This window comes from Heloderma suspectum, chromosome 2 (genome assembly GCF_057233095.1).
Source record: "Heloderma suspectum isolate Gila_16-S chromosome 2, 16-S_ref, whole genome shotgun sequence".
Classification (NCBI taxonomy): Eukaryota; Metazoa; Chordata; class Lepidosauria; order Squamata; family Helodermatidae; genus Heloderma; species Heloderma suspectum.
Window position 1 is genome coordinate 284654375 of NC_139459.1, and position 13433 is coordinate 284667807.

General features: G+C 46.6%; 1 protein-coding gene across 1 annotated transcript in view; it reads left to right on the forward strand.

Annotated features, from left to right (window-relative positions):
- The window catches only part of GRM2 (glutamate metabotropic receptor 2), an 84669-nt gene extending 73407 nt beyond the window's left edge, over positions 1 to 11262 (forward strand). The window contains exons 4-5 of the mRNA XM_084832457.1: positions 5657 to 5831; positions 7160 to 11262. Of these exons, the coding sequence (XP_084688583.1) occupies positions 5657 to 5831; positions 7160 to 7233 (249 nt within the window). The 3' untranslated portion in view covers positions 7234 to 11262. The remainder of the gene's footprint in view (positions 1 to 5656; positions 5832 to 7159) is intronic.
- Positions 11263 to 13433: the final 2171 nt, after the last annotated feature.

Sequence of the window (13433 nt, forward strand, 5' to 3'; positions counted from 1 at the left end):
ATGACTGGAGAAGGACTAATGTTGTCCCTATCTTCAAAAAGGAGAAGGAGCCTGGGGGAAGGAGGACCAGCCAGCAGCTGCACCAGGTGGATCCTGAGCCTGCTTCTGCCCTCCGGCAAACAGGTACTTAAGGCGGGGCTGCCAGAGGCTGCTCGGGAAGGAGCACTTAGCATCACACTTGGAGTCGCATGGAACAGGACCTGAAGACCCACCCACCTGCCTCTCCAGAGACACCAGCAGCCACAGATACCAGCAGCAAATAGCAGCAGCAGAGGGCAGCAGCTCTAAAGATGAGGGAGAAAGGGGCAAACGTGGAATTTATCTGCTCCTTTTTAGCTGCTGTTCTCTTTTATCTCTTTTATCTTTTATATTCTTTTACACTGTTGAACATTTTTATATCCTAACATTTTAATATGTGCCTGGGAGGACTATTGAGCAACTCAGGGGGTCGGGGAGGTGCCACTATAACTGTGGTCACGGGTAGGGGGAGGTATGGCATTGGGGGATTAATAGGTCAGCTGAGGAGAAGAGGGGCTAGACACCTTACAGCTGTCCCCTCTTCTGGTTCTTCCCCCAACCTGATGGTTCCTGGCAGCCTTACCAGTCTGCCCTCGGGTCTGGTGGTGTTGCTGCTGAATGCCAGGTCGGCCCAAAATAAAATCTCCCTCATCCATGATTTGATTGTGGATGAGGGGGCTGACCTGGTATGTATTACTGAGACCTGGGTGGGGGAACTGGGAGGGGTCACTCTCTCCCAGCTGTGCCCTCCTGGGTACTCGGTGCAGCACCAACACTGACTTGAGGGTCGGGGAGGGGGGGTTGCCGTGGTCTATAGGAATTCAATCTCTCTCTCCAGGCTTCCTGCTCATTCGAGTGCAGATCTTGAGTGCTTGTTATTTGTGTTGGGTACCCGGGACAGATTAGGGATTCTGTTGGTGTACCGCCCACCCTGCTACCCTTCAGACTCCCTGCCTGAGCTGACGGAGGTGGTCTCGTACTTGGTGTTGAGGACCCCTAGGATGATGGTCCTGGGGGATCTCAACTTCCATGCCAAGGCTGCTGTATCCGGGGCGGCTCAGGACTTCATGGCCGCCATGACAACCATGGGGCTGTCCCAACATGTCATCGGCCCAACGCATATAAAGGGACACACGCTTGATCTGATTTTCTCGACTGGGCAGGAGGATGGTGATCCGAAAGTGGAGGAATTAACATCTGTCCCTTTGTCATGGTCAGATCACTTCCTGCTGAGGTTTAGACTCCTGGCAGCCTTCCCCCTCTGCAAGGGTGGGGGACCTATTAAAATGGTCCGCCCCCGGAGATTAATGGATTCTGATGGATTCCAGAGGGCTCTGGGGGATTTTTCTGCTGGTATGGCTGGTGCTCCTGTCGAAGCCCAGGTCGCTCTGTGGAATGCAGAGATGACTCAAGCGGTTGACACAATCGCGCCCAAGCACCCTCTCCCTCTGAGCAGAGCCCGGCCAGCTCCTTGGTATACACCTGAGCTGAGGGCAATGAAGCAAGAGGGGAGACGGCTAGAATGCAGGTGGAGGAAAACTCGTGCTGAGTCTGACCGAACACAGGTAAGAGCCCACTATCAAGCCTACTCTGTGGTGGTGAGGGTGGCAAAGAGACAGTTCTTTTCCACCAGCATTGCATCTTCTCAGTGTCGTCCAGCGGAGATTTTCCGAGTGGTTCGCAGCCTGTTACATTCTGGGCCAGGGCGAGAGATGGTGGAACCCTCAGTGGCACGCTGTGACGAGTTTGCACGGCACTTTGAAGATAAAGTCACTCAGATTCGTCATGAATTGGACACCACCATTAATGCAGTTCCATTGGTAGAGGCGTTCAGACCACCGTCTGGTCCAGTTTTATTGGATGAGTTTCAGTTACTGAGGCCTGAGGATGCGGACAAGGTGCTTGGCCAAGTCCGATTGGCCACTTGTGTGTTTGACCCTTGCCCTTCATGGCTTATTAAATCAAACAAGGAGGGGATGTCTGGTTGGGTCCAGGAGGTTGTAAATTCCTCCTTGAGAGAGGAAGTGGTGCCTGCCGCTTTAAAAGAGGTGGTAATTAGACCACTCCTGAAAAAGCCTAAACTGGACCCAGAGGATGTTAATAATTATAGGCCAGTGGCCAACATCCCCTTCCTGGGCAAGGTGCTTGAGAGGGTGGTTGTAGGACAGCTCCAGGCACTGTTGAATGAAATGGATTATCTAGATCCATTTCAATCGGGCTTCAGGCCTGCTTTTGGAATGGAAACTGCCTTGGTCGCCCTGTGGGATGACCTCTGCCGGGAGAGGGACAGGGGGAGTGCGACCCTGTTGATTCTTCTGGACCTCTCAGTGGCTTTCGATACCATCAACCATGGTATCCTTCTGGATAGGTTGTCTGGGTTGGGAGTTGGAGGCACTGTACTACAGTGGTTCCGCTCCTACTTGGATGGCCGATTCCGGAAGATGGTGCTGGGGGATTATTGCTCTGTGCCATGGCAATTGTGCCATGGGGTTCCACAGGGCTCTATTTTATCCCCCATGCTGTTTAACATCTACATGAAACCGCTGGGGGAGGTTATCCGGAGGTGTGGGCTGAGGTGCCATCAATATGCGGATGACACCCAGCTCTACCTCTCTTTCTCATCAAACCCAGGTGAGGCAGTGGCTGTTCTGAATCAGTGCCTGGGCACGGTAATGGACTGGATGAGGGCCAATAAACTGAAACTCAATCCAGACAAGACGGAGGTACTGATAGTGGATGGTTCGTCTACCCGGCTAGGTGATATTCAACCTGTTCTGGAGGGGGTTGCACTCCCCCTAAAGGATCACGTTTGTAGTTTGGGGGTGCTCTTGGATCCAGAACTGTCACTTGAGGCACAGGTGAACTCAGTGGCACGGAGCACTTTTTATCACCTTAGGCTGGTATCCCAACTATGCCCTTATCTGGACAGAGATAGCCTAGCTACAGTTATCCATGCTCTGATAACTTCTCGTCTGGACTACTGCAATGCGTTATACATGGGGCTGCCTTTGAAAACGTTCCGGAAACTTCAGCTGGTCCAAAATAGGGCAGCAAGATTGTTAACAGGGACTGGCCTGCGAGCTGATATTACGCCAGTACTTTTTCAGCTGCACTGGCTGCCAGTCCATTTCCGGGCCCGATTCAAAGTGCTGGTATTAACATTTAAAGCCCTTAACAGCTTGGGGCCACGTTACCTGAAGGATCGCCACCTCCCATATGTGCCTGCCCGGACCTTAAGATCATCCTCAGCGGCCCTTCTCCATGAGCCTATGACAAAGGAAGTGAGGCAGGTGGCTACTAGGAGGAGGGCTTTTTCTGCTGTGGCACCCCGGCTCTGGAATGAGCTGGCACCTACATTGTATTCCTTTCGGCGCCAGGTGAAGACCTTTTTATTTTCCCAGGCATTTTAGCATTTTAGCTTTCTAAACTTTTAGCTTTGCTGTTTTAAATTTGTATTTTAAACTCCTGCACTGCTACTAGGTTTTATTGTGGTTGTATTGTTATATTGTGGTTTTAATGTTCTGTATATTTTAAATTGTTTTATTGTGTGCTGTTTGGTTTTAATTTTTGTGAACCGCCCAGAGAGCTTCGACTATTGGGCGGTGTAGAAATGAAATGAAATAAATAAATAAATAAAAAGGGTAAAAAGGAGGAACCTGGGAACTACAGACCAGGCAGTCTGACATCAATCCCTGGGAAAATTGTGGAGCAGATTATAAAGCAATCCATCTGGAAGCACCTTGAAAACAATGCAGTGATTACTCGAAGCCAACATGGATTTGTCAAGAACAAATCCTGCCAGATGAATCTGATCTCATTTTTTGCTCAAGTAACCTCCCTTGTAGACCGTGGGAATGCTGTGGACATAATATACCTCAACTTCAGCAAAGCTTTCGACGAAGTACCCCATGATATCCTGATGAGCAAACTAGCTCAAAGTGGGCTAGATGAAACAATGATCTGGTGGATCCACAGTTGGCTACAGAATTGGACTCAAAGAGTGCTTATCAATGGGATCTTCTCAAACTGGGGAGAGGTAACGAGCGGGGTACTGCAGGGCTCAGTCCTGGGCCCAGTGCTCTTCAACAGTTTTATTAATGACTTGGAGGAGGAGGCGCAGGGAATGCTGATCACATTTGCAGATGACACAACATTGGGCGGGATAGCTAACACTTTGGAAGACAGAAACAAAATTCAAAGTGATCTGGATAGACTGGACTGCTGGGCAGAAAACAACAGAATGACATTTAATAGGGATAAATGCCAAGTTCTGCACCTAGGAAAAAGAAACCAAATGCACAGTTACAAGATGGGGGGTATTTGGCTCAACAACACTATAAGCGAGAAGGATCTTGGAATTGTTGTCGATCACAAGCTGAATATGAGCCAACCATGAGATGTGGCTGCAAAAAAGGCAAATGCTATTTTGGGCTGCATTAATAGAAGCATAGCTTCCAAATCCCAGGAAGTAGTAGTTCCCCTCTACTCAGCACTGGTTAGACCTCATCTGGAGTACCATGTCCAGTTCTGGGCACTGCACTTTAGGAAGGATGCAGACAAGCTGGAGAGGTTTCAGAGGAGGGCAACAAAGATGATCAGGGGACTGGAAACAAAGCTCTATGAAGAGAGACTGAAAGAACTGGGCATGTTTAGCCTTGAGAAGAGAAGACTGAGGGGAGATGTGATAGTGCTCTTCAAGTACTTGAAAGGTTGTCACAGAGAGGAAGGCCAGGATCTCTTCTCCATCATCCCAGAGTGCAGGATATGGAATCATGGGCTCAAGTTACAGGAAGCCAGATTCCGGCTGAACATCAGGAGAAACTTCCTGACTGTTAGAGCAATACGACAATGGAACCAATGACCTAAGGAGGTAGTGGGCTCTCCCACACTGGAGGCGTTCAAGATGAGGCTGGACAGCCATCTGTCAGGGATGCTCTGACTTGGATTCCTGCATTGAGCAGGGGGTTGGACTTGATGGTCTTGTAGGCCCCTTCCAACCCCACTATTCTATGATTCTATTAAATGCATACTTTTCCCCCATAGAGCAGAGCGTAAAAATGCATATTTTGTTGCACGCAAATGCAAATTCGGGAATTTGCGAACATTTTCAGAGAACATGCTCTTCTGCTCCCACTGGCGATTGCACTCATGGTACACGCACATGATTTGCAAATATTAACGAAATTCTTATACATCCCTAGTGCAGAATCCCCTTGTGAGATTTGTGTGTGAAGCGAGCTAGAGTGATCTCAAGGTTTAAGGTTGGTTTAGCAATGTATAACTCTTGCCCACAGATTATGGAAGCCATCAGCTGAAATAATTCCTCAGGCACATACATACACAATACAAACACAAGGAAACTGAAGAATTTTGAGGCAACTAGTGGGAGGAAAAGTTAGGCACTAGGGACTCCTCAAATTCATGGCTAATGTGATTTTGCCCTATTTCATTCTGGTTGGCCTATACAATTTTGGAAAGTTTATTGATAGATCACATACTACTAGTGTGTTCTTCTGCCAGCTAGAAGCATGACCTGCACTTGGTTAGTTAGTACATGTGTGAATACGCGCATATCAACCCCCCAGACCCGCCCTTATCTCAGAGGCTGCTGCACTGGTGTTCATTTTTCTCTCTCTAGGTCCAGACTACCACTATGTGTATCTCAGTTAGCCTCAGCGGCACTGTGGTCCTTGGTTGCCTCTTTACACCCAAGCTGCATATCATCCTCTTCCAGCCCCAGAAGAATGTCGCTAGCCATCGTGTGTCCACCAATCGTTTCAGTGTGACAGCTGCAGGCTCCAGCCACTCCCATGGTAAGCGGCAATCTTCCTAAGCAATACTCACTGTGTTATATCATTCTCAAAGTGATTGACAGCACATTCCAGTCATTAAATGAGTCTGCCTACAGTAGGAGTTTGCTCTGGGCCATGATGAGCTGAGGTTTCTTTAGCCAGCTAGTTTAATCCAAAGTGTCTGCATTAAACATCTTTGATATGCAACTAGAAATTGTGTGGGCCAAGGTGTACTGTTTTGAAGAGGAGCAAATGTTCCCAGTAAAGTACAAAAATAAGTGATGATAGCCATCAAAGTCAATTTTGTTAGTCAGTGGCTACACGGTTTAGCATTATGAGGACAACCTACAGCTAGCCTTAGGCTTGTGTACTGCCCCGTCCCCTGCCTCTTCTGGTGGGGATGCAAGGAGTCCAGAAGCTTTCACTTCCATTTTAGACTAACTGCAGCTTGTTGTGACATCCAGACCTGGGCAAACCATGGTTATATAACCATGGTTAATAGAAACAAGCCTGTCTCAAACCACAGTTTACAAAGTTGGCTTGTTTTCACTTGCCATAGTTAAGATTAATGACAGTTTGGGTTCAGATAAGAGACAAAATTGTAGCAAATCTGAAATAGAAGTGGAAGCTTCCATTTTCCTCCACCTGGCCATGCCAGAGGAGGAAAGGGAAGGAGAACACAGGTCCAAGGCTCACTGCGACTGGTCCTTGTAAACTAAACCGTGGTTTAGTGTTAAGTGCGAACTGGGCCATTGTGATTGCCATATGTTGGGAAGGCTTACCTCAAAATGTGCTTTCCCTTGCCTTTCCTCCTCCTACCTGTTTTCATTTTCACAGGTGGTCAAGCTTGTTAACATCTAGTTAACAAACCTCTCCATTGTGTCTAGAATTCTCTCCAGCAGGGGCCAACCAGATCCACTGAGGAACACACAGGCAGTGCATGATGCCAGGTCACTTCATGAAATTATTAAGGGTAAAGGCAGAGCTGTGTGTATTGGAGGAGGAGGAGGAGATCAAAATTCTAGATCAGCTTTCCCCAACTTGATGTCCTCCAGATATTTTGGATGGCGGCTCCCAGCATTCCTCAGCAGTGGGCATGCTGGCTAGGGTTGATGGGAGTTGAAGTTGAAAACATCTGGAAGGCACTGGGTTGGGCAAGGCTGCATTAGAGCTTGAGATGACTCTGAACACAGGAGATGGTTGGCAGCCCAGCTGTGATGAATGAGAACTCAGCCCCATAAGATGAAGTGGGTGATGGTGGTTTGCAGACAGTACAGTTTGGGACATGGCAAGTGTGGGGATCTTAACTGTTACAGTTCTTTGAAATCCCCCTATTCTCTGTCCCACAGGTTCATCTTCTCAATATGTCCCAACAGTGTGTAATGGCCGTGAAGTGGTGGACTCCACAACGTCATCCTTGTGAATGCCCCTGTGTTCTCTGTCAGTGAGTGTGTTTTGCCTCCGTGCCCACTCCCTATGAACACATGCCTTTTTCTTTCCCACAGGGCCTTTTGTTTCCTTTAAAAAAAAAAACTGTTTCCCAGGCCCACTTGTTGGCTAAGCTTTTTCCAAGGAAAAGAAATAGGCACATAAGAACTGAGACCAAACCTTTACCCCCAAAGTCCAGCACCAGCTCAGAGATGTAGGAGAACATTGGAAACTGAGAGTGTATCTGTAAAGTGGCCCATTACAGTATGGATATAGGATTGAACAAAATGCATTCCCTATCTGATGACCTGGGCAACAAGACAATATTCTATAAAGAATCTATACATGTATTCATCTTCCTCCTTCTCTCCCACACTTGAAAAAGAATGACAAAGCTTTTTGTGCCATTCCATATCCCCTCAAACTTTTCCTCAACACACAATACTTCTGCTATTAGAAGAAGGGGGAGGATCAATAGTCACAAATTTGGAAAGAATAACAAAGAATCCACGGTGCTATGGACTGAAGAGACAGGGTGGAATCTCCTCACTTTAAAAAACCTGGTGGCACACACAGATACGTGCAACAACTTGAAACATATATAGGTGTATTCTTATGCCTGCCTGTTGTTTTGCAAGCTTAGCCCCTGAGAGAAGCTTCCTGAAATGAAGGAACGAACAACTCTATGGCAGTATCCAAGAAGGAAAGCAGAACCACACCTGGTTTTTAACCTCACAGAATGATGAGTTACATGCTGCTCTGCGGAAAAGAGCAGATGAGGATAGGAAAAAGAAACTGAAAATTCCAGCATTAGCCCTAATAACAACAGAAGGAGCCAGACACTGAAAAATCCCCCTATTTTTTGCTGTAGGAGGGGATTGTTGGCAATAACAGCAGAACAAGCAAAGAATCACTTGTTTGCCCAGCAAGAAGATGCTTCAATGCCTCCAGGGTGATGCAAGAATTTGAACCAATGTCCCAGAAGGGTTTCTGTGTCTCCAGACTATTGAGAATGTAGAAAGAAGGAGGTGACCTCTGGTAATCAGAAGGTAATCTGGAGTGAAAGCTCATGACAGAACAGCCAATGAAATGTAGCATAGTGAGGTGATTTCTTTACATGATGAAGCTAAATGGAGCGTGACAAGACATGTTGCCAACATACACTCACGAGTTTCTCTATTTCCCAATAGTTTACTGGGATTAATCTGCGGAAAGGTTAGGGCCTTGTTCTGGAACTAGGAAGAGAACTTTATCTATAGAGATGTACTTCACGCTTGGGCCATTTGAGTAGCCAAGCGGTGGACAGAGTGCTGCCACCGCTTCACTGGAATAGAATTAAGGGAACGGGAGGAGAATACCCTTCTGTCATGGAGGGTATATCCACTGCTTCCCTTTTGCACTGAAGTTTCGTAGGAGTTACTGACCACCATCATTCTCACCTCTGCATTTTACTACAGCTACCTGCAATTTCTAAACCTGCTTCTTTGCCCCCTGACACAGAGGAGAAGCTCTTGAGTGTGCCAGCTCCCTAACCAGGAAGGTGTATGGTAGACACCAAAAGGCTTCTAGTGTCCAAAGAAAGAGGCAGAGCTATAGAGTAATTAATATCCACCAGGAAAGGATCTAGCAGGGAGATGCACCCACTTCCCTGAAGATGCTTGAGCTCTTATCCATGTGTATAGTTCTTCTGTTCTCAGCTCTCCCCTACAGCTGCTGTTTATTCTTCCAAGCTCCCTGCATTGGCAGAAGGCTGAAACTGTCGATATCATGATTCACTTCACAGAAATGCTTCCCCCTGCCTCTATCAGCATTCCTGTGCTTCCTCCACCCACCAATAGACCTGTCATTTCAAGCCTGCCATAGCCGGGTTTATGCCTAGAGCGGCTAAACTGACTACCCATGTAACTCCAAATGGAGTCCTCCTACAACCTCACTCCTACTAGTATCTCCGAGGGCCTTCCTGTACCTCTGTACAGGGCTTTAAAGGTTTAGTGATGATGCACATAAGTCAAAGAGCAGCACCACAACCACCTTCCTTATTGTAAAGGCAGGAGGGTTTTGTTCTGGAAGATTCTACTTGTCAATACCAGTCGCAGAGCTCTTGAAGGAGACTCATAGCCAGACTCCTTGCTTGACAAATAAAGCTGGAGGACTTCAGTGGAAACCCTTCAGGCCTAAGTATATACGGTGCTGAACACTTTGGTGCAAACCCACTGAGTCAGTTACCAGCTACTCAAGCTGTTATCTGTTACTGTTACTTATAAGCAGCTCCAATAAAGTGTACAGTCTACAGGTAGCTTACACTGCATTGCCAAATTGAGGCACTAAACTGTTTACCGTGGCTCTTGAAACCTTTCTAAACCTCATTGCCAACAATGGGAAATGCTTTGAGATATACCAAACTACTTGGGGCCGGGGCAAAATCTACAGTCTAACAGTCTCCAGCAGAAACAGTAAGTGTTTGTAACTGAGATGTTGGTTTGAGTTTAAAAAGAAAAAAGCCTCCCTCGGATGGTTGCTTAGAAGCAGCAAATCCCAAATGTGAAGTGTGTGTGTGTGTGTGTGTGTGTGTGTAGGGAGTGAAGTGGTTTCACAGTCTTCTATATACCTTAAGAAATTGCAAAGCAGACTACTCTCTCCTCTACATTGTCAGCATGAGAAATGCTGTGTGTTTGATTTCAAGACAAGGAGATGATGAAAGGAAAAGTAATGAGGAAGAAGTTCACTTCATGTTCACCTTGGCCTGGAAAGGCACCCTAAACCTGTCCGGTTGGAAAGCGGAGGCATGATTTCAGAACTACTCGCACCATCACAGACAAGCATTGCTAGCATGGCAAAACGCTTGGCAAGGATGAAGACACCTCTTGGCAGCTCTGAGCTGGCTAGGGCTCGTGTGGAATGAATCTGGAAACCAAGATGGCAGCACTGACTCTGGGAGGCCAGGGGGAGGGCAATTCCTTAATGGGTCCGAGGCCCCTGCAACTGCCTGCTCCACCAGTCTGTGGCACCAGCTATGGTTCCCAACTTCTGCTTCTTTACAATAAAGACAGCCAGTTTTAATATCGCAGTGCTTGCTCTGTTTAATTTAGAATAATCGAGTCCTGATGCCCATCTTCTTTTGTTGGGAAGGTGAGATAACAAACCAGGAAGGAGTATTAGAAAACAATGAAAAAAGATACTGTTAACCAAGCAGTTTCAAATGCTGTGCTTTTTTGTTATACACCTCTGTTTAACTCCAGTGCTCGACAATCACTTGGGAGGAAGCTTCTCTCTGTGAATGGTTTGAACGCCTGTTTCCTGGCAGCTAGGAAAATGAAATCTCTCATGTAATTCTCACTCAGAAAACAGAGACAGCAGGATTGCTATTACAGCAGCATGCGGTTATCAAATTTGTTCAGAAAAAAAAAAGAAGAGGGCGTGGATGGAGTAGGGAAATATTTCAAGGCCTTAGTTATTCGTCATAAGGGAAGCGAAAAGAAAAATGTCGTAAGCACAATTTTACTTCTCTAAAGCAATTCAATACAAGGCATGAAGCTGAGAGGAAAATCCCATCCCCACCCCCTGTATACAGGCAGTAGGTCTCACTCTTGCCTCTGGAACAAACAATTCTCCTTACAGCTTTTTTGGGGGGCGGGGAAGGTGGAGCTACCTCACAATCCCAGGAAGACCAACATTTCAAAGGATTTTTAAAATTATCTGAGCTCAAACTGATTCAGAGGTTGAGCTAAAATTCCCACCTCTCCCATGTAACCTGTGCCATCTTCCTGCTGGGACCAGTCAGTAGAATGGCAACTGCAATATTCAAAGTCACTACGACACTGAAACCAGGGACTTGGGTATCTGAAAGGTATTTCCAAATTGCAGTATATCCTGTGTATTCATGTAAGTATTTAAACCAGGCGATGTATTATGAGCTGCGGTAGAAGTGTGTGTGTTTTAGGCGAGACTTAATGAATACCATTTAAAATGTTGTGTCAGTGCCACTTTTCTTTTGAAACAGTAAAGCTATGGCATGTCTATATTAGGTTTCTTCCACAAGTTCGGGACAATTCAAGGTACCTACAGTGTAACGTGCATCTGCCTCGCCTGCCATCCATGCTGACAACACGTGTGAGCTGTGGTAGGTGCCACATGTCATGGCTCTGTACATTGTAGCGGGATGGAGACAGGCAAATCTTTCCCCCCACCTGGCAAAAAAAAGGGAATTTGCATGACTCTCTCATTAATGCAACATCAGGGCTGCCTCCCATGTGTTCCTCTTTGATTCGGTGGAAAAGAGTGGCAGGCCTTTCTTCCTCTGCATACAAATTCAGCATCAGAGAGTTACTATGATGAGAAATTAAAGGGCAGCAGAACTAGAGTTCTGGGCAGATGCTTGCCCTTTATTGATTGGCACAACTCTGCAAATGCAGCCACAACACTCTAGGGGGGGGGAAAGGCAAGGAAAACGCACAACTGCAAAATTGTCAGAAATTTCTTTAGAATAGTTAATGGAGGTGGATGGAAGCCAGGGGATACAGCTAGGCATTCCAGCGGACAAATTAAGTTACCCTCGCCCAGCCTTCCCTAGCCTGGTACCCTCCAGATATTGTGGACTTCAGCTCCCATCAGCCCTGGCCAACATGGCCAACAGTCTGCAATTTGGGGAGCTGTAGTCCAAAACATCTGGACGGCACTAGACTGGGGAAGGCTGCCCGAGGCAGTGCAACCCAGCCCCAACATGCTATTTAGTTCCAATGCAGAAGCTAAGATCTTAATGCAGTTACATCAAACCAATTCCAGTAAAATACCCATCTAGCTAGTTAACATGCAGTGTAGCTCTCTTCCTATGATGTCAGCTCTAGAATCGGTTGATCCATTCCCCAATCAAAGATGGTACTGGGTATTAACATCCTCCCCTTCTGCTAGCACTTCCCTGCTTGTTATCCAAGTCCAGAACTTTATTTTTTGCTTAAATAATCCCTTCTGCCATCTCATAACACCCACACTACAACTACATCAAAAGACACTACAACTACATCAAAAGGGGCATCAAAAGACAGAAGCTGAGACCTCTACCACTATTTTAAAAATTACTGCCGTTCGGGGTAGCAGTTTCTTTAGTGACCATTTAGGCCAGGGAAGGGGGATGCTAGGAAGTCCAACAGTATCATTTCGCCTGAGAGTAACATTCAATATAGCTGTTCAATGCTGTTTAAGCTGCCTTGAAATGTAGGGCTACCACCTCTTTTTCCTGGCCTTGCACCAGTGCCTTTAATAGCAGGCTGGCAGACACATTTTTATACTGAAAAGCAGCCTAGAAATTATCTAAACAAATTCAGCAGATGAAGCTTTTTCCATATTTCTCTCTGTACAAGGAAAAAGTGTTTCCTAAATGTTTGGATGTTGGGCTGTCGTTAAAGATACTAGGAGGGGCCAGTAAAAAAAAAAATCCAAGTACGCCCAAAATTGTGGAAACCCTAATGAAATGCTCTAAGCTCAGTGCCCAGTGGGCTCTGTCATGGAACATCTGACTCCAGAACAGGTAGTACAAATGTGCAACAGCAAGTGGAAGAATTATGCTAAATTCCTTAGCATAATAGCATGAACCACAATTACAGTACCGAGACGGAAATCCAATTTGGCCTGTGGCTTTAATAAATAGCACACGGATATAGAACCGTTTTAATTGTGTACAGAACATCTATGTTCAGTTCGAAGGCTCCAGAATATATCCACAACACACTTCCTTCTACCTCAGGGGTGGGCATCTTGTAGCCCTCCAGATGTTTTAGCCTACAACTCGCATGATCCCTCACCATGGGCTATGCTGGCTAGGGCTGATGGGAGTATTTATTTATTACATTTTTATACCGCCCAATAGCTGAAGTTCTCTGGGCAGTTCACAAGATAGTGGCCCTCATGATGTTTTGGCCTAGAAGTTCTACCCTTTCCCTACTTAGAATCTTAGGTCGGAAGGGGCCTACAAGACCAAGTCCAACCCCCTGCTCAAGGCAGGAAACCCAGTTCCCAGGCGGTCTCCCAGCAAGTTCTAACCAGGGCTGACCCTGCTTAGCTTCTGAGATCAGACAAGATCAGGCACAACCAGCCCTACCCTAAACTTCCAGTCCTCTGTGCCAATGGTATTCCACCGATGGGTCTGAACAAGTTGAAGACCACTTGCTCTAAGCAACTTCGAAGAAAAGGGAGAGCTGT